Source organism: Branchiostoma lanceolatum, chromosome 1 (genome assembly GCF_035083965.1).
Source record: "Branchiostoma lanceolatum isolate klBraLanc5 chromosome 1, klBraLanc5.hap2, whole genome shotgun sequence".
In the NCBI taxonomy this organism is placed as follows: Eukaryota; Metazoa; Chordata; class Leptocardii; order Amphioxiformes; family Branchiostomatidae; genus Branchiostoma; species Branchiostoma lanceolatum.
In genome coordinates this window covers 396550-414128 of record NC_089722.1, presented here as the reverse complement: position 1 = coordinate 414128, position 17579 = coordinate 396550, and the positions used below count along the sequence as shown (strand labels likewise).

General features: G+C 44.2%; 3 protein-coding genes across 3 annotated transcripts; all 3 read right to left on the bottom strand.

Annotated features, from left to right (window-relative positions):
* Window positions 1-6492: 6492 nt before the first annotated feature.
* LOC136420768 (microfibril-associated glycoprotein 4-like) lies at window positions 6493-8816 on the bottom strand. Its single transcript, XM_066407868.1, has 2 exons — window positions 8794-8816; window positions 6493-6829 (listed from the first exon to the last, which is right to left on the bottom strand). The coding sequence occupies exons 1-2, from the start codon at window positions 8814-8816 to the stop codon at window positions 6493-6495; spliced, it is 360 nt and encodes a 119-aa protein (XP_066263965.1).
* A 7639-nt stretch (window positions 8817-16455) lies between these two features.
* On the bottom strand, window positions 16456-16941 carry LOC136420543 (uncharacterized). Its single transcript, XM_066407497.1, has one exon. It carries the CDS (start codon window positions 16939-16941, stop codon window positions 16456-16458), a length of 486 nt encoding a protein of 161 aa, XP_066263594.1.
* Window positions 16942-16984: 43 nt separating this feature from the next.
* LOC136420497 (craniofacial development protein 2-like) lies at window positions 16985-17578 on the bottom strand. Its single transcript, XM_066407454.1, has one exon. The coding sequence runs from the start codon at window positions 17576-17578 to the stop codon at window positions 16985-16987; it is 594 nt and encodes a 197-aa protein (XP_066263551.1).
* Window position 17579: the final 1 nt, after the last annotated feature.

Here is a 17579-nt window from a genome sequence, read left to right as displayed (position 1 = left end):
TTTCTTTTTCGTAAGTCTTAAAAGGGTAGTTGGACCTGTTCCCTGACTTTCAGCTCAAAGTTCTGTATAGAATGACATGCATGTATTACCTATTTACAAGTCAGGACTACACCCCCCCGTGAGAGCCCAATCTGCAGTACCGCTCCCGGCCGCAGCGGGATAACGACCGTCAAATTGCGGAAATTCAGTCTTCTCGAAATGGCGAATATTCAGTAATGCAAGGAGGAGGAAATTTTCTTTACGGTGGTCAAGTTGCAAAGCAATGAGAGTCAGCCCCTGCGGCTTGAGTGTGTCTCTATTGCATTTAAAAAGAACAAGGCTGAAGCAGTTGGAAACTACATTTTTTATTGACGTCCCTACACAACTGAATGTACTATCCATGTTTACCTAAAATGGATAAATAGATAAAGGTTTTAAAGTGACTTTTATTTTACAAATGCTTCAAAGTCGTTTTTCAGACTTCCATCTTTCCCTCAAATGTGCACAGCAACGCCTAGCATCTGACTGAGGTACTGCATCTTAACTAGTAACGTTATTTGCAGCAAGTATTGGTAAAACATTGTTTCTCTCCTCACTTCACACGTTTTTAAAACAATTTTAAGAAATAAGTTACTGCTGTGGTCAGAAACAGTCAAAATACGAAACTTCAAGCTGGCTAGGAGTACCTTATGCTTATGCACTACGATGTTATATTGATAGTATAGTGTCTGATATCATGCTTTGTCAAATCACTAGGGGCAGAAAACGTACGTTTTTTAATGCCATGCTGGTTTGTTTAGAAGCAGATTATTAACGTTATATTGTTTTTAGTTTATATTTGTGACCAGAGCTTTTTTATTTGTTGTCATTTTGGATTATGTGCTGTGCTGTGTACATTAATAATAATATATTCAATTGAAATGTGAAGTCGACAGGTCTCCTGAAGATGGAAAGCTATCATATTCATGGATATATATTAATTACTGTGGAATACTGAATATTGATAATTTTGAAGACAATTGGTTGAATCTTGAAGACGTTCCCAGCTTTGACTGGGAGTTAGTAAATGTATCTGTTTATATGTGAGAATTTGTGTTAGAAATTGTGTCGTGTTTCAATTCGTGTTGATAGAAAAGTTGGTTTGCCTTCATTGATGACTGATGTCTGTGGAAAATCTAAATAGTAGTTACTTAATTCCCTAAATGTGGAACTGCCGAGACCAAATGTGTGAGGAGTGACTCCGATTGTTTGGGTGTTGCGTGCATTCCTAGTGCTTAAGTAATGTGGAAATGTTATGTTAAGTTATATCATTCGGAGCTGCTTCAGTTTTCTTAGCAAACTTTTACCTGCACCCTAACGTTATGAAACTTTATGGAAATGTCTGTTAATTTATTTTGCAAGTGGAGCTGTTTAGTTATCTACTAATTCATGCGGATATGTAAAAAACACTACTAATCATGCCAAGAATGATGACGATTGTTTAATTAGTATATACTAAGACTGTATCATAATGTAGTTTTGCCGATGTAGTTATTGTAAGAAATAGCACATCATCTAACATACATGTTATCCAGACAATCGCATTTCCATGAGAAAGTGTTATTTTGAATTGCAGTTTTCTTGAGCAAGTGCGGTAGAATTTCTGTCCAGATATTGTAGCAAAATAAAGTCACTGTGATCCTTACTGAAGCTTACAGGGTAGCGGTCAGCTGTGTTGCAGTTTTTGTTTTGTCATCAAGTTAATATTGCCCATTCAAACCCGGATTTCATCATATCCCGTACAACATGGAGGTATAATAGTTTTTGGCGTGTCTGTCTGTCTGTGTGTGTGTGTCTCCGGATATTTGTAGGTAATATTTATTTATTTATTTGACTTCTGGATGGAACCTCTGGATGGATTACAGTGTCAAATATGATGACGATTTGGTGTGGGTTGGTCTAAGGAATGTCAAGGTCGATTATGGGCCTCCTGATGCGTGACCTTTGGCGTTGGCCGTTGGGTGATAAATAGTTTAAGAGCGTTAGGCTCAAAACCAATAGGATCCGGGTTCGATGCTCTGACCTACCCATATGTTGGGTAAGGCAGTTTTACACGACTTTGCTAACTTGACTGTGCAGTGATGACGCCCACCGAGTCCCTTGGCTAGTCTATTGTCTAAAGTGATTTTTTTAAATATTGATTTTGTTTTAAATTATATTGCCGTTGTAATACCAGGTACAGGGCCACTGTGTGCATATCTCACTGAGATGGGTTCATTTTATTGCGTTTCAAAATGGAGGGGGGCTATGTAGCTCATCTTCCATTCCCTTGTGATGTTGACTCATTACTAATAACGAACCTTTCCACACCCATGTGCACAACAATACTCTCTCACACTGGAGATGAAATAAGGACAAGATCAGAAAACTTCTGGTCGCAAGTTTTAATCTAAGTCTTCATGAATGTCGATGACAAAATGTTGCCATTTCGGGTGTTAAAAAATATTACAACATTTTGTTGAGTAACCATGACAGCAACGGTGTGATAGTCTTTTACACATTGCTTATTGCTCGGTTATTATTTGTTTATCAGTAACGGTAGAATTCGAAACATTGCTGCAGGACAGTGTCAAGTATTCATAATCACTTAACAGCCGTTGATATGGTGGTCTCCAGTTTACATAAATAGGTTAGCCTGTGCAGTTTACATTTAAATGTTAAATGATGAATGCCTCTATCAGCACAGATGTTGTTGTTAAAGAGGACACAGAATCTTGAATCTCTGACAGACATGATGTTGCTGTTTTACAGTATTGTATGACCAGGTTATAGGTGGTCACGTACATGTAGTGATGTTTAACATTTCAAGGTGTCAGCAGTATTTCTAAACACTTACTAAATTTAAATCAGGCCATGTTAAGGATGGTAAACATACTTGCACCAGTTCTCTCCTTTTCTATTTTCCTGAAGCAGTAACAAATTCCACAGTTAGGACTGACATTCAGAGCAACTTAGATCACTGGTCGGCTTAGATTCAGGAAGGCTGTATCTGAATGGCAAATTGTAGAACAATACACTTAAATTGTCACTGAAAATTTGTATGTGAGTTGAAAGAAAGTAAGTCCTTTCATATTATGTGGTGAATTCAGCAGTTAGAGGGATTTTGACTTTACAGATGATGATATTTTTCCGAATCTAAACCTACCAGTGAGTTAGGGTGTTTTTTTCATTGATAGCAAGCTCTCCTGATCACAGCATTGACTTCTTGAATTGACTTTTGTATATTTAAGGAGTACATTTAGATTGCATAACATTAAGTCAAAGATATAAGTATGAAAGCTCATCTGTGTTGGTATATTCCATGATGAAATTTGATACTTTCGTTCAACACAAGCAAATACAGCTCACCTTGAAATTTTCAGTAGCTCTTACATCGACCTTCTTCAGGAGTGATGTTGATTTAATTGCTCTGAACACGTGACCTTAGGAACACAAGACCTTAGGAACACGAGACCTTAGGAACATGTGACTCGAGTAATGGATCGTTATGAATGCAAGGCCGATGTCTTTTGCCAGGCAATTACGATTTATTACTGGAGACACCTGTCCATAAGGCCAATTAAATCAACATCACTCCTGGAGGTCGATGTAAGATCGACTGAACTTTTGCTTGTGTTGAATGAAAGTATTAAAGTCAAAGTTACAGCACAAAAAAAAGTCAAAGTCTTCTTTCTTTAGTACTTATATATAAGAGAGGGATGTTGTATAATTGGGCTACATCAATTTAGATAGTTGTTACTCGGTCCTACTTGTTTTTGGTGGTTTTCAATGAAAAGCTACACGGAATTGAAATGCCTTTTGTCAGATTTTGATTCACTTGATAATTAATCATTAGTTTTGAGGCGCAATTCTGATTTATTGTTTATAACAAAGAAATTGCCAAGTTTTAATCACAACTTTGTGTCCTAAACGTTGCGTTTTGCCAAAAAGAGCCAAGAAAGTTTTCTTCTTTCCTTGATGATTACAGACTGTGCTTGTAGCTCAACTCTTTTACAAGTTTTTAGAAGTTGTTTTTTTTCTTTTCAATTTGGGTTTACCAATTCAAATGTTACCTGCAAAAATACTTGTCTCAGGAGGGTTTGAATCAAATGTGCACTTGCAACCTCTATATAAAAGCAGAGTTAAAACCCACACAATATAAACACCAGCAAAGACAGAAAGAGAGTTAAGCTGTACATGTCTTTCAAACTCAGTCAGGTACCAAATTTTGAACCAACTCTTCGGCCCTCATCAGATATTCTCTATCACCAGAATAATGGCTCAGAATACCAGACGAAGTCGGAAGGCTCAGTTGAAATTTCATTTGGCAAGTGGATTCTGGTTGTGTTTGAAAGACATGTCCCAAACCTTCACTGTCATGAGAATTAGAGCATTGAATATATGATTACAATCATAAAAGGTATGAGTATCACCTCAACAGAAACTCCAAAGCAGCTATGGTTTCTAATTCTATAGCAACTCTCTAAAATATATAAAGAGAGTAAGAATATTGAATGTAGTAAGAAATGAAAACTTAACAGTTAGAGAAAATAAGACAGAACCAACTCCTTCCAAGACAGTGTACTTAAGAAAGTGAAAGGAAGAAAATGCACTAGAAGTTCTTCCACCCACCTTGTTCTATTCTATCTCAGGTTCAACAATGAAGTCGAAACAGCAGGTTGTTTTTCACGCGTCAGTCACAGGGAGGGGACAAAGTTTTCCTACTTCATGGTGTTTTTCTGTAGGAACTCTCTTGGATCAGGTGTTACACATGAAATTTAATGGACTAATCTTTGTCCTTCTTATTGATAATTCTTGTTGGACTTCATTGTTCAATCAGTTGGTCTGACTAATAAAAAAGTGTCAAAAACAAAATTAGTGTTGTCTCGGAATTTCACTTAAACCAAGTTCATAGGACAAATTTCATTTATCATGTATATCCCTATGGTGAATAATTTTTTGATCCATACACCAAGTGATTCAGCTATATGTTGACTAGATGGATAGGGATCGAAACTCTTCAAATCTAGAAAGGGCCAGGTTTTTATCTGAACACACCCATAAGGTCTCCAGCGGGCCATTTTTAAACGAAGTGCTTGAAAAACACGTCTGCTTCCAAAACTACAGAGGGCCAGGGGTTCACCTGAACACACCCCTAGGGTCTCCAGTGGGCAATTTTTGAACGAAGTGCTTGAAAAACACCTCCGCTTCCAAATTTACAAAGGTTAGTGGATTCTGGTTGTGTTTGAAAGACATGTCCCAAACCTTCACTGTCATATGAAGAGCACTGAATATATGCTACAATCATAAATGCCATTAGTGTCACCTGAACAGAAACTCCTAAGTATCATCTATGGTCTCTAAAGCAACTCTCTAAAATATATAAAGAGATTTAAGAATGTTGAAATGTATCAAGAAAGGAAAACCTAATAGTTTGAGAAAATAATATGACAAGACCAACTCCTTCCAAGACAGTGTAAGGAAGAAAGTGTAAGGAAGAAAATGCACAAGAAGTTCTGTCACCAACCTTCAAGTGAACCAGCCGAGGATACCAAAGTCAAAACTGCATTACTAGTAACTCCAGTCCTGTCTATTCTATATCTGAGTCAATCCATGTCGTCAACACAGAGGGACAGAGTTTTCCTACTATATAGTGTTTTTTATTGGAATATTTCTTCCATGTCATAAAAAGAAGTTTAGGAAATTTGTAAGAAGCAAGATCAGTTCTGACATATTTCCTTAACTTTGGTCGGACTTCATTGTTCAATCAGATAGTCAAATTAAAAAAAAAAAGCTGTAAGAAACAAAATTAGTTAAAGCTTCGTCTTTCAATTCAGCGATTTTCAAAGGACATATTTCATTTCTTATCAGTTTTATAAATTGTACCAAATGGTTAAGCTTGGTATTCTAACGTTTTGCCAAAAAAGGCCCAGAAAATGATATTTTGCAGCTGAAAAATGTAGATGTCTGGATGGATAGGGACTGAAACTCACTCACTACCTCACTCTGTCTGACTCACTCTCACCCACTCACACTTACTCACTTATAACCCACTCAATCTTTCACTCACTCACACTCACTCTCACCCACTTAAACATACTCACTAACCCACTCAATCTTTCACTCTCACTCACTCTCAACCACTCATTCACTCGCTATCTCATTTACTCTTTCCCCACATGTATTCACTCACTCACTCACTCACTCACTCAATCACTCACACATTCACTCACTCACACTCGGACTCACCCTCAGTGACTCACTCCTTCAGTTTGCTCCAGATCAACTACATCTGAACACTTACCCAGTTATATGTGGACCTCACTAAGCGAAATATCTGCCTCACTGATACATACAATTTTATGATTCTGGTGTTGTAACAACCAAAATCGCTATTATATAATAGGGAATGTTCCTTGTCGGCAATATAGACCACGTAGAATGAAGTATTTTGTGGATAACTGGGTGTGATCAGATTTAGTAGAGCAAATGGAATTATCGTGGTCTGATTTTCATGGACACAGACTTCAGGGAGTAACTCCAGCCTGTCCAGGTCCACCACATCACACCTTGCGCCTCTGCACAGGAGTTCCCACAGTCCCCCAGGTAGCGGCCGTTGAGCCAGGAGTAGCCGCAGCTCCTAAACCACCAGCCGCCCTGTCCTCCGTACTGCTGAGAACAATGGCGACTGCTGTCGGCATCATTGTCCCTGTCCACAGTGGAGAACTGCTGCCCGTTGTTGGAGTAATCACTAGTCATGGAGTCTCCCGCGTTTCCTGAGTCATTAAAGCCTTCAATGGTTAGCATGTACTGGTCGGACTCACCGGACACCCTGGATGGGGACATTAATCACACAGTTAGGCAATCGTTATGAATTTCTCGTGATTCTGGACAGCGAAATTGCTTTTGCATATGACATATTGGGGCAACAAGAAAAGGGAGAGTTAGTAATGGTAGCTGAGTGGGGAGAGGAGATTGTGGCTGCTGTTGTTTTAAGAAGTATGTGAACTTTTTCATTGTCATTATCAACGTCATCTGTATAACACGTACGCGACAACTCAAAGATACAACGGGTGCGATAATGAGGAGACGAGCTGTATTATGAACATCTCAGTGGAATCACAACATGGCGAACAAGGAGCACGAGGGTTACCTCATTACATCATAGGTCATCGGACCGTACCAATTATAACACTAACATGGGGTGGCGCAATGTTAACGGGTCAACGGTGATTAGCTTTTTGTCTGAGGGAGAAATTGAATAAAATTAAGGTAATCAGACTGAGTTAGAAATCACTAAGTAAACGAAGTCTGTTCTGGCGACACTACAGTCAGCTTGTACGTCCTCGGTTAGGGGCAGTTTAGTGGTGATGTTATGACATACTAGTTTATCATAGCTGAAGACATTTGAAGGTTGGGGGTCAGGGGTCAGATCCAAGATGGCCGCATCCTTAGATCCTGCTGCACTGGGGATCTGTATCCATCTTAATCCTCTGTGCAGAGGGTCTCTGGTAGGCCAATTTTAGTGTCATGGAAAGTAGATGATAGGGTTTAAAGTCTCTTTATGTTCATTTTTGTTTTGTTTTGATAGTTAGACCACTTTGACTTATCAACATTCAACAGTTCTTCTGCCCCCCTCCCACTCTTGTTTATTTTTAGTTTCATCAACTTTTTTCTCTATTTACTTTGTCCCATCCGAAACTAAGTGATCCCATGACCCACATTAGCCATCTTTATGTCCACCTTGGACAAAGGACAGAATCTGACAGCCCCCCTCCCTTCCCCCACTCTGGGTTATGAGATGGCCAGATGGGGGTCGGGTAAGGGGAAAACCCTGTATAGGTACCCGTACCCGTATAGGTACCCGTATAGGTATACCGGTATACTCCTTTTGGAGCCCCAAAAAGCCAGGAAACAAGCTCTGACAGTCGCCATATGGGACACCCAGAACGGCTGTTTTTTACGGTCCCCAGATTGATATAAGACTCAAACAGTTGACTATGGTCGGTCAAAAAATAGCTGAACAATCATATTTACGATCTTTTGATTTCTATGAAGGACAGAGTTTTGGAAAATACGGGAGTTCTTGCGGAGCGCCTGTTGGAACGTGCGAGCACCGATCTCGGAGACCTTAAAAAAACCGTTCTAAAAAGAAATAAAAAACAGCCAAACTATCAACTTGTCCGCTTTTTATCATCTTCAGATGCAATACTTATTATCTGTTTGTCTGGAACTGCCAGTAATCCTGCGTAAAACCCATAGGAAACGCCGTTCTTGATGCACAGAAGATCCGCCTTGACACATGTGCGAACTATATATAGCCGCTTAGACGGAAAGTAGCCACTAATTGCGACACAAACATTACGGCGATTCTGCGTGATTTGTCTGAATATGCCGTGCCCGGTCTCTATCAATAGCGTGAGACGTTACAATAATGATATTTGTGAATGGTAAGTTTCGTCCTCTGATAAGCGATTATAGAATGATTAAAACTTTGTTTTCTGTTTGTGACGCATTTTGTTGCCTAAGGAAATTGCCGTCATATTCTGCCGTGATCACGTGCTGATCCGCACGCTATGACGGTTATACAGAAACTCACCGTTCTGGGTGCCCGGCGGCCGTCAGAGCTTGTTTCCTGGCTTTTTGGGGCACCAAAAGGGGTATACCGGTATACCTATACAGGTACCTATACCGGTACGGGTACCTATACAGGGTTTTCCCCTTACCCATGGGGGGTCATTAGCTGAGGTGAAAGCAACCTGTCTAAGGGATGAGCACCCGATCCAACGCTCCTACCTTCTTGCCTGGGGTAGCTCCATCGCGGCAGCTGGCGATAAACTGACAGAATGTTGTGGTGTATGAAGTCATGGTGGTCCTACAGAGGTGCAGTCCAGCACAAAGTGGGGGCACTCTGACCCAAGTTAGCAGTATGTGTGGGTCACAGGTATTGGGACAGGACAAGTCCCTATAAAACCTGGGCAATGAGGACTGGCAACCCTTGCCTATATTTGCCTCGTATGGAAACAATGGATCAAGAAGCTTCACCAAATCCTATACTTCCAGGGGCGGGAGTCCCCAGGAGCGTCGCTGGTATCCGCGTGGGCCCTATGGGGCATCATGACGACCCTCCCGTAAACTCGCATGAGGGGGGAGAGCCTGAAGAACCCATGTGGAGGGACGCGACAACCAAACGAAAGATCCCTCGATGCAAACATCCTCTTCGCCTCAGCACATTCAACGTGCGAACTCTGAAAGCCACTAACGTGGGGAGCAGTAACACCGAGGTGGTGTACAAGACAGATGAACTTTGCAAGAAACTCAAGCAATATGGAGTAGAGATATGTGGTATTCAGGAGACTAAATGGAAACATGGACAAGGCAGGCGGGATGAAATAAACAGCTATTCATTACCATTTGGGTACGCTTTATATACTGCATCAGCCTGGGAAATGAATCAAAGGCAGCAACGGGAGGAGTGGGCATTGTACTTGGTAGGACAGCTCAAGATCTCCTTATAAGCGTCGAGCGACTATCAGACCGTATCATCAAAGCCCAGCTAAGAGGAAACCCGGCAATGACGATAATTGTCTCCTATGCTCCAACGGAAGCAGCTGATGATGACAGCAAGGACGCTTACTACAAACAACTACGTGTAGCAATTGAAGGTGTGGCTCCTCATGATTTCCTAGCTCTGCTCACAGACTCGAATGCTCGACTGAGCCCGGATGATGTGCCACACACATTCAACAGGCTAACGAACAACAATGGCCAACGGTTACTAGAGATTCTGGAAGACTACCAGCTCATTGCAACAAACACCCTGTTTGAGAAGAGGAGAGGTAAACTGTGGACATGGAGGTCACCACAGGACACCTATCACCAGCTTGACTACATCATTGTGAGGGCGAAATGGAGGAACAGTGTGACCAACTGTGAGGCTTATAGCACCTTCAGCTCACTTTACTCTGACCATAGGGTAGTCACAGCAAATGTGTCTCTACGGCTGCGTAAGAGCAAGTCCAACAAGCAAAAACAGGTGGTGAAGTACATGTGGAGTGACCTAGCAGTGGACAAGGGCCTCCAAGAGCGATATGCTGTTGAGGTGAGGAACCGCTATCAGGCGCTTCAGCTGGAGGATGATGAGGGGCAGACATCAGACTGTGATAAGTTCATCTCAGCCAACGTCGCAACTGCTGAAGAATGCCTGAGAAAAGTGCCAAGACAAAAGAAGAAGGTCAAGTGCCTAGACCCAAGGGTCTGTGCAGTGAGAGAGGAGGTTGAGAAGGCGTACCAGGAGTACCTGTCTGGGAACAAGAGCAAACCGCTTCGAGAGAAGTACAAGGAGAAAAGACAGGAACTGTATGGCACCTATGCTATCATAGACCAAGAGGAGCTAACAGCCAAAATTGAAGAAGTGGAGAGAGCACACAAGGGCTCGAAACTTGTCACGGCCTGGAAGTTAATCAACGACATCACAGGTCGGAGTAGTTCACAAACATCCAAGCTCAGAGCAAGTAGTCCTGAAGAACGTGTATCTCTCTGGTATACACACCTAGCAGCCTGTTGGGCAGCCCTCCAGAGATAAGCGAGGAGGATACGCCTATCAACCCAGTCTACGAAACGCTTGACATCTCTGACGAAACCTTTTCCGAAGCAGAGTATGCAACAGCCAAGAAGTCCATCCTATGTGGGAAGGCATGTGGGGATGATGGCAGAACCCCTGAGTTTCTCAAGTACGCAGGGCTTGATGACATAGTCTTGGGCTTCATCAACAAGGCTTTCTCTACCGGGGAGATACCGGAGAGTTGGTGGACGCTCATCATTGTCCCTGTCCCGAAATCAGGAGATCTGACAAAACCAAATAACTACAGGGGCATCAGCTTGATATCCCTTGTGCTAAAACTCTACAATAGGATGCTACTCAACCGACTGAGACCCGTAGTGGACCCATTGCTGAGAAACTCACAAAATGGTTTCAGACAGCGGAGATCCACCGTGGGTCAGATAGTGGCAATCAGGCGACTGCTTGAAGGGGTTACGTCCAACAACTTTAGCTGCGTCATGTCGTTTGTCGATTTTCGAAAGGCATTCGACTCAATCCACCATGGAAAGCTCATGAACATCCTGCGAGCTTACGGAGTGCCTGAGAAACTGGTGACAGCGATAGGAGCAACCTACTCACAGACATGGGCCAAAGTCAGGACTCCGGACGGAGATACTGAGACCTTTCAAATCCTGGCAGGTGTGCTGCAAGGGGACACGCTGGCACCTTTCGTGTTTGTCATGGCACTTGACTACGCTCTCAGATGTGCCACCGATGGAAGGGAAGAACAACTGGGGTTTACCCTCAAGAGACGAGCCAGCCGTCGAGTCCCAGCAAGAACGGTGACAGACTTTGACTTCGCGGACGACCTTGCGCTGATCTCCGATACAGCAGAAAGAGCTTGTATCCTCCTAGCAGAGGTGGAACGACACTGTAGAAGGATCGGCCTACAGTTGAACGCCAAAAAGACCAAAGTCATGGCCTACAACACGACCGACGAGAAAGTAACTTCTCTGGATGGTACACAGCTTGAGGTTGTCAAGGACTTCAGATATTTGGGCGGATGGATTACTTCAACAGTGCATGACATCAGAGTGAGACGAGCCCTTGCCTGGAGCACCCTACACAGCATGAGAAGAGTTTGGGAGTCCAACATGGACAGCAAACTCAAGCGGAGACTTTTCGTCTCAACTGTCGAGTGTGTACTGTTGTATGGCTCGGAGACCTGGACTCTGACAGTACAGGACGAGAGGTCATTCGACGGGATGTACACCCGGATGCTCCGAAAAGTGCTGAATGTCACCTGGGAGGACCGCATGACAAACTCCGCACTCTACGGTGATCTTCCCAGACTCTCCCAGAAGATAAGGCACCGAAGGATGGCACTGTCTGGACACTGCGTCCGGCATACCGAGCTGACAGCCAGCCAGCTTATCCTCTGGGAGCCAACAGTGGGAAGGAGGAAAAGGGGCAGGAGACGCACAACCCTCATTGACAATCTAAAAAGGGATGCTGGGCTCAGTGACATTTCAACAACAGAGCTGAGATCGCTAATGGAAGACCGGACTGAGTGGCGCAGAAGAATCCATTTTCTCCCGAGATGACATCACTGATGTCCTCGTTCAAGGTTCAAGGTTCAAGACATTTAGTCCTTTTTTAGATGTGTACCTGTGTTTGGACTGTCTGAATATGGGACTTTGAGCCTAAGCCAAGTAATAAACGAATGAATTTAATTTATTTGTCACAGGCGTTCAGTTAGAGAGGCCAAACAGAAGTGATCTGAGGCTACACTGTGCGACTGTTCTGTACATGCTTGTGTAAGTAACGTTGGGTATGTAACTTTCAGGTCAAAATACAGACAAACAAGAAATATGTGCCCGATAATGTGCAACAGTATGTCGGAAATGGTGAAGAAAGGCATGATAGTACTCATGTCAGCAAGGAATCGCTTCTCATGCGTGGAAGGTACTGGTACACAAGAAGGCCGCATGAAAAGGAGCAACAAAAAAAAGCGAAATGTTCATTACAATGTGCAAGAACATCAGGATAAAGGGTGATACAAATTTAGGCGAGAAGTAACTGCCGAGTGGGTAAAACTTTTGTTGATTAAAATTTCTTCTGTTTACAAGTTTCAATTGCTGTAAGCAATATATGTAAGGAAACATGTAAGTTGTTTGGTTGACCCTTGACCTCAAGCGCATGGATATCCCAGCATTCGAATTTGTTTTATTTATTACTTGCTTGTAAATAAGGAGGATTACAATGTAACTTAGTACACTTTCTCAGGCCTTCATTTGTGTTATGTTATATTTCCTTGGGACTTCCTAACTAGTACTGTGATGTGTGCCAAGAAATCCCACTAGAAGGAGTAGTACCAACCTAAACGTGCTGTACTCCGCGAAGCGATGCTCTCCTTCCCAATCAGACATGTCGATCCGCAGCGTGTAGCTCTTCTGCGTGGTCAGGAGGTAGATGTTCTCGTTCCCAAGCCAGTACTCCCCGTCCTTGTTCCCAAAGCCCTGTTTGTACTCCTCCCAGGTCCGGTCGAAGGGAACCGACCCGTCCTGCCGCCGCTGGATCACAGTCCAGCCGCCTCCTGTACATGCGCGGTGCCAAAATTACAAAACACACTTAATTACGTTGTAGACTGTAAAAGAGTTTATATATTATTGAATGACATCACAGCATTGCCTAGTTTTGTATCAGAACAGAAACCGACTGGAACAGAGATGCTCCTAAATACGCAGCTTAGTCCCTTTATAAAACACACCAGCTGTGTATGTCAGATCCCTACGTGTTCCAACAATATTTACCATCTCTATCCATGTCACAGTAGACCTGTACACCAGCCAGGGGGGCACCAAGGGTGTAGACTCCATTGATCGTCTCTCCGGCGTCTTTAGCTCCAGCACAATCGTCTACATTATGGAAACATTATGGATAGAATCAGTGCAATGTTTGGAATAGACACATCTAATCAACAATAAACTATTTCAAACATTGAGATATTTGACTGTCTAGTAGTGTATCAAGACTCTTCATTAGTGCCCAGAACTGCGGTTCCCCCAAGGTAATATTTGTAAGAATTGGTGACCTTGTATCTCACATGGGACTGACATCTTGCCCAGGGGATGGATCGGGACTGGCCATTAACCTTCATGTGGAACCCCCCGGGGAAGAGCTAAGAACATGTGGAGGTGGGACCTTGAGTCTAACGTAATTACACTTACACAAAACAAGGAGAGAGCTAAACGGTTTGGGGCATGTGATGTCTTTAATCTGTGAATCTGCTCTGTGATAGAGGCTTATTGTTGTACCGACATCAGCGGCCAAAGACAATGGTCTTGGCGGTCACAACACAAACTGTAATGTATTACGTACAGTGTTGGTAAATTTAAACAATCCTATGAGTTCTTAAAAGAAGTGAAATTGCAGCAAGGGCGGGATGGTGGTAACATTGCACGGGAGGCGAGCCTTGTCGGCCATTCAGCACGGCGGATGTCGCAATAATGACTGTGGCACGAGCGGAGGTCAGAGGTCGCTTCCTCCAGCGTAATTCCCTACGATTGGTCCAGACCAATCCTACTATAATTACACTTACACAAAACAAGGAGAGAGCTACACGGTTTGGGGCATGTGATGTCTTTAATTTGTGAATCTGCTCTGTGATGGAGGCTTATTGTTGTACAGACATCAACGGCCAAGCCGAGGGTAGTGAGGGCCCCAAACCGCGTAGCGGAAAAGAAGTTAGTTGTAGTGGTATTGCTGAATCTAAATGGGAGAGTAGCTAGATATTCGAGTTCATACAAAACAGTCCAGGGCTGGGAAAGACAGGCCGCAGAACGTCACCGGGCACTGTCGAACAGCGTAGAGTCAGACCGGAAAAGATGCGTCGGCGTGTAGCTCTCACTTAGTACTGTGAAGTGGGCCGTGGGCGGGTACTGGGGTTCTTCGGTACGCAGCTGGAGCTGGGCTTGATGCACTGTCAATCTGGCTGTACTAAACTACTCTAATCTATTCTACTCTACTCTAAGAGAAGAGGCAAAAATGGCGGGTGTGCAATCCCAGGCTGGTGAATTTCTGCTGCAGTACCAAGGTCACATACCAGGGGGCCCAAAATTGACCTTGAATTTCGGCTTCACTACGCCTGCCCACATACCGAATATCATCGTAATCCATCAAGAGGTTCTTGAGTTATGCTGACTACAGTAGTCCGGAAACACAAACAAACAGACAGACAAACAGACAGACACACCCAAAACTATATATCCATTTTTCATGGAGATAACAAGCAGGAGCCTAACTTCTGCGTGGATAGTAAGCGAGCACCAAGTTAGGGCATTCAACAGGAGATGAACTTGGCTCTACTATATTGACACAAGCAGATAGTACTTACTACTCTCCAAGCAGAGGTAAGATCCGGGGTATTTTCGACGTATTTTCGCGGTAATTTACACGATTTTCTACTTTTCTGTTTTTAGTTGGATCTCCCTCCTCCTGAAGAGAAAATAGAAGATCGTATAAACTACGTCGAAAATACACCGGATATTACCTCCGCTTGGAGAGTCATATATGGCCTCCGTCGGTCAGTATTGACCATGGTAAAATCCTAATTCACAACAGCCCTACAGCACCGACTATGGCTAAACAGCCCTATACGAGAATGGGAGTCTCTGCCACAAAAATCACATCTGTAAGCTGACTCAGTTCTGTTGCAAAGCTCTTTTCTGCGGATCCGCTTTTCTTCTGCGCTGTGCATCAGTCTGGCTTCTCCTGACTTGAGCTGTCTGAACAGTGTGCATCTCCACCTGGAACGGTCACTTGCAAGGTCCTCCCAGTGCTCCGTATCAATATCTAGAGCCTTCAAGTCCCTCTTGCAGACATCTTTGAAACGCAGCTGTGGCCTCCCGCTACGTCTCTTTCCTGAGATCAGTTCTCCGTAGAGAAGGTCTTTGGGGATTCGGCCATCCTCCATGCGACGGACGTGGCCTAGCCAGCGAAGTCTGCGCTGCCTGAGCAGGGTGAACATGGTAGGGAGGCCGGCGCGGGACAGCACTTCGGTGTTGGTCACTTTGTCCTTCCATGATATGCCAAGGATACGGCGCATACACCTCATGTGAAAGGCGTTTAGCCTATTCTCCTGCTTGGCATAGGTCGACCACGTTTCACTCCCATAGAGAAGTGTGCTCAGAACGCATGCGTTGTACACGGCCATCTTTGTCTTGACAGAGAGTTTAGGGTTCTCCCACACTCGAGTGGTGAGACGGGCGAGTGTAGTTGCTGCCTTTCCAATCCTCTTGTCGATCTCATTGTCCAAGGAAAGATTGCTGCTCGCCGTGGATCCGAGGTATGTGAAGTGGTTCACAGCCTTTAGTTCATAGTCACCAATGGTAATGGCCGGGGGTGGTTCTACATCCTGGCCCAGCACTTCTGTCTTCTTAAGGCTGATAATCAGACCAAAGTCATTGCATGCCCTGGAGAAGCGATCCATCAAAGACTGGAGTCCCTGCTCTCTGTGAGCTGCAAGTCCGGCGTCATCAGCGAACAGTAGATCTCTGATCAGGGCTCCCCTTACCTTTGTTTTGGCCTTGAGGCGGTTGAGGTTGAAGAGTCTGCCGTCGGATCTTGTGCGGAGGTAAATTCCTTCTGTTGCTATTCCTAAGGCTTGCTTCAGGAGCAGGGCGAAGAAGATCCCGAACAGCGTGGGGGCCAGAACGCAGCCTTGTTTTACACCGCCGCGTATGTTAAATGGCTCAGATAGGTTGCCACTGTACAGTACTGTCCCCTTCATGTTGGTGTGGAAGGATTCGATGAGGCTCTGTAGCTTTGGTGGACAGCCTATCTTGGGTAAGATCTTGTAGTATAGAGGCCGTCTCTGCTAACCATGTCGAACGCCTTGGTGAGGTCGATGAATGCTATGTACAGGGGCATGTTCTATTCCCTGCACTTCTCCGGTAGTTGTTGCAGTCGCTTCTCTCTCCCTTGTTTTTGTAGAGGGTGACAATCTTGGAATCTCTCATGTCCTGTGGGACTGCACCTTCCTTCCAGCACTGACAGAGAAGTTCGTGTAGCGGGAGCAGTAAGACGGTCTTGCAGTGTTTGAGTAGGTCGGGCGGGATTGCGTCACTGCCTGGTGCCTTTCCTGTGGACAAGCTGTCGATGGCTTTGTTGAGCTCATCCAAGGTTGGCTCAGCATCTAGTTCATCCATGGTTGGCAGACATTCGATTGCGTCGAGGGCTGAGGTGGACACAGTGTTTTGCCTGGAGTAGAGGTCCGAGTAGTGCTCCACCCATCTCTCCATCTGTAGCTTCTTGTCTGCGATCTCTTCCCCAGTGGTGGACTTAAGGGGAGCTGTCTTGCTCTGGGTTGGTCCAAGTGCCCTCTTAATACCATCATACATACCTCTGATGTTTCCTGTTATTGCAGCTATATGGATGTCTTCACTAATCTTGCTCCAGTACTCGTTGGCACACCGTCGGGCTGTCTGTTTGACTTTGTTCTTTGCGGCTCTGAGCACGTTTGGCTTCTATCACGGGGGCCATCTCTGTTGACTTGGCATCAAACCAGTCGTGTGACTGTGTGGTCTTCTTTCCGAAGGTAGCCATGGCTGTACGATGCATCACGTCTCGCAGATCATTCCACATTTTTGTCGCAGACAGTCCAGATGGCTTGCTGTTAACTTCCTTCTCAAAAGCAACAGTAAACTTTTCGACAAGTTCTGGTTGAGCCATTCTGCTGATGTCGATACGTGGCTTTCCCGGCTGTCTTGCGTGGTGGAATTTCTTCGGTTCCATTTTGAACTTGCTGCATACCAGGGAATGGTTTGTATCGCAGTCTGCACTCTGATACGTACGTGTGAGTAGCACGTTCTTGAGCGAGGTCCGTCTTGTCAGGATCAGGTCCAGCTGGTGCCAGTGCTTTGAGCGAGGGTGTCGCCAGGAAACCTTGTGTTGGGGCTTGGTCTGGAAGTACGAGTTTGTGATGCACAGGTTGTGATATGCGCAAAACTCCAGCGCTCGCTGTCCATTTTCGTTCATC

Bases quoted from the DNA above. Each gene is read 5' to 3' on its own strand.
- LOC136420497 (XM_066407454.1), bottom strand. From the start codon at position 17,578: ATGAACGAAAATGGACAGCGAGCGCTGGAGTTTTGCGCATATCACAAC.
- LOC136420768 (XM_066407868.1), bottom strand. From the start codon at position 8,816: ATGGAGCTACCCCAGGCAAGAAG. The intron at 6,830-8,793 runs GTAGGAGCGTTG...GTCCCCATCCAG, and splicing joins GAGCTACCCCAGGCAAGAAG to GGTGTCCGGTGAGTCCGACC.
- LOC136420543 (XM_066407497.1), bottom strand. From the start codon at position 16,941: ATGTATGATGGTATTAAGAGGGCACTTGGACCAACCCAGAGCAAGACA.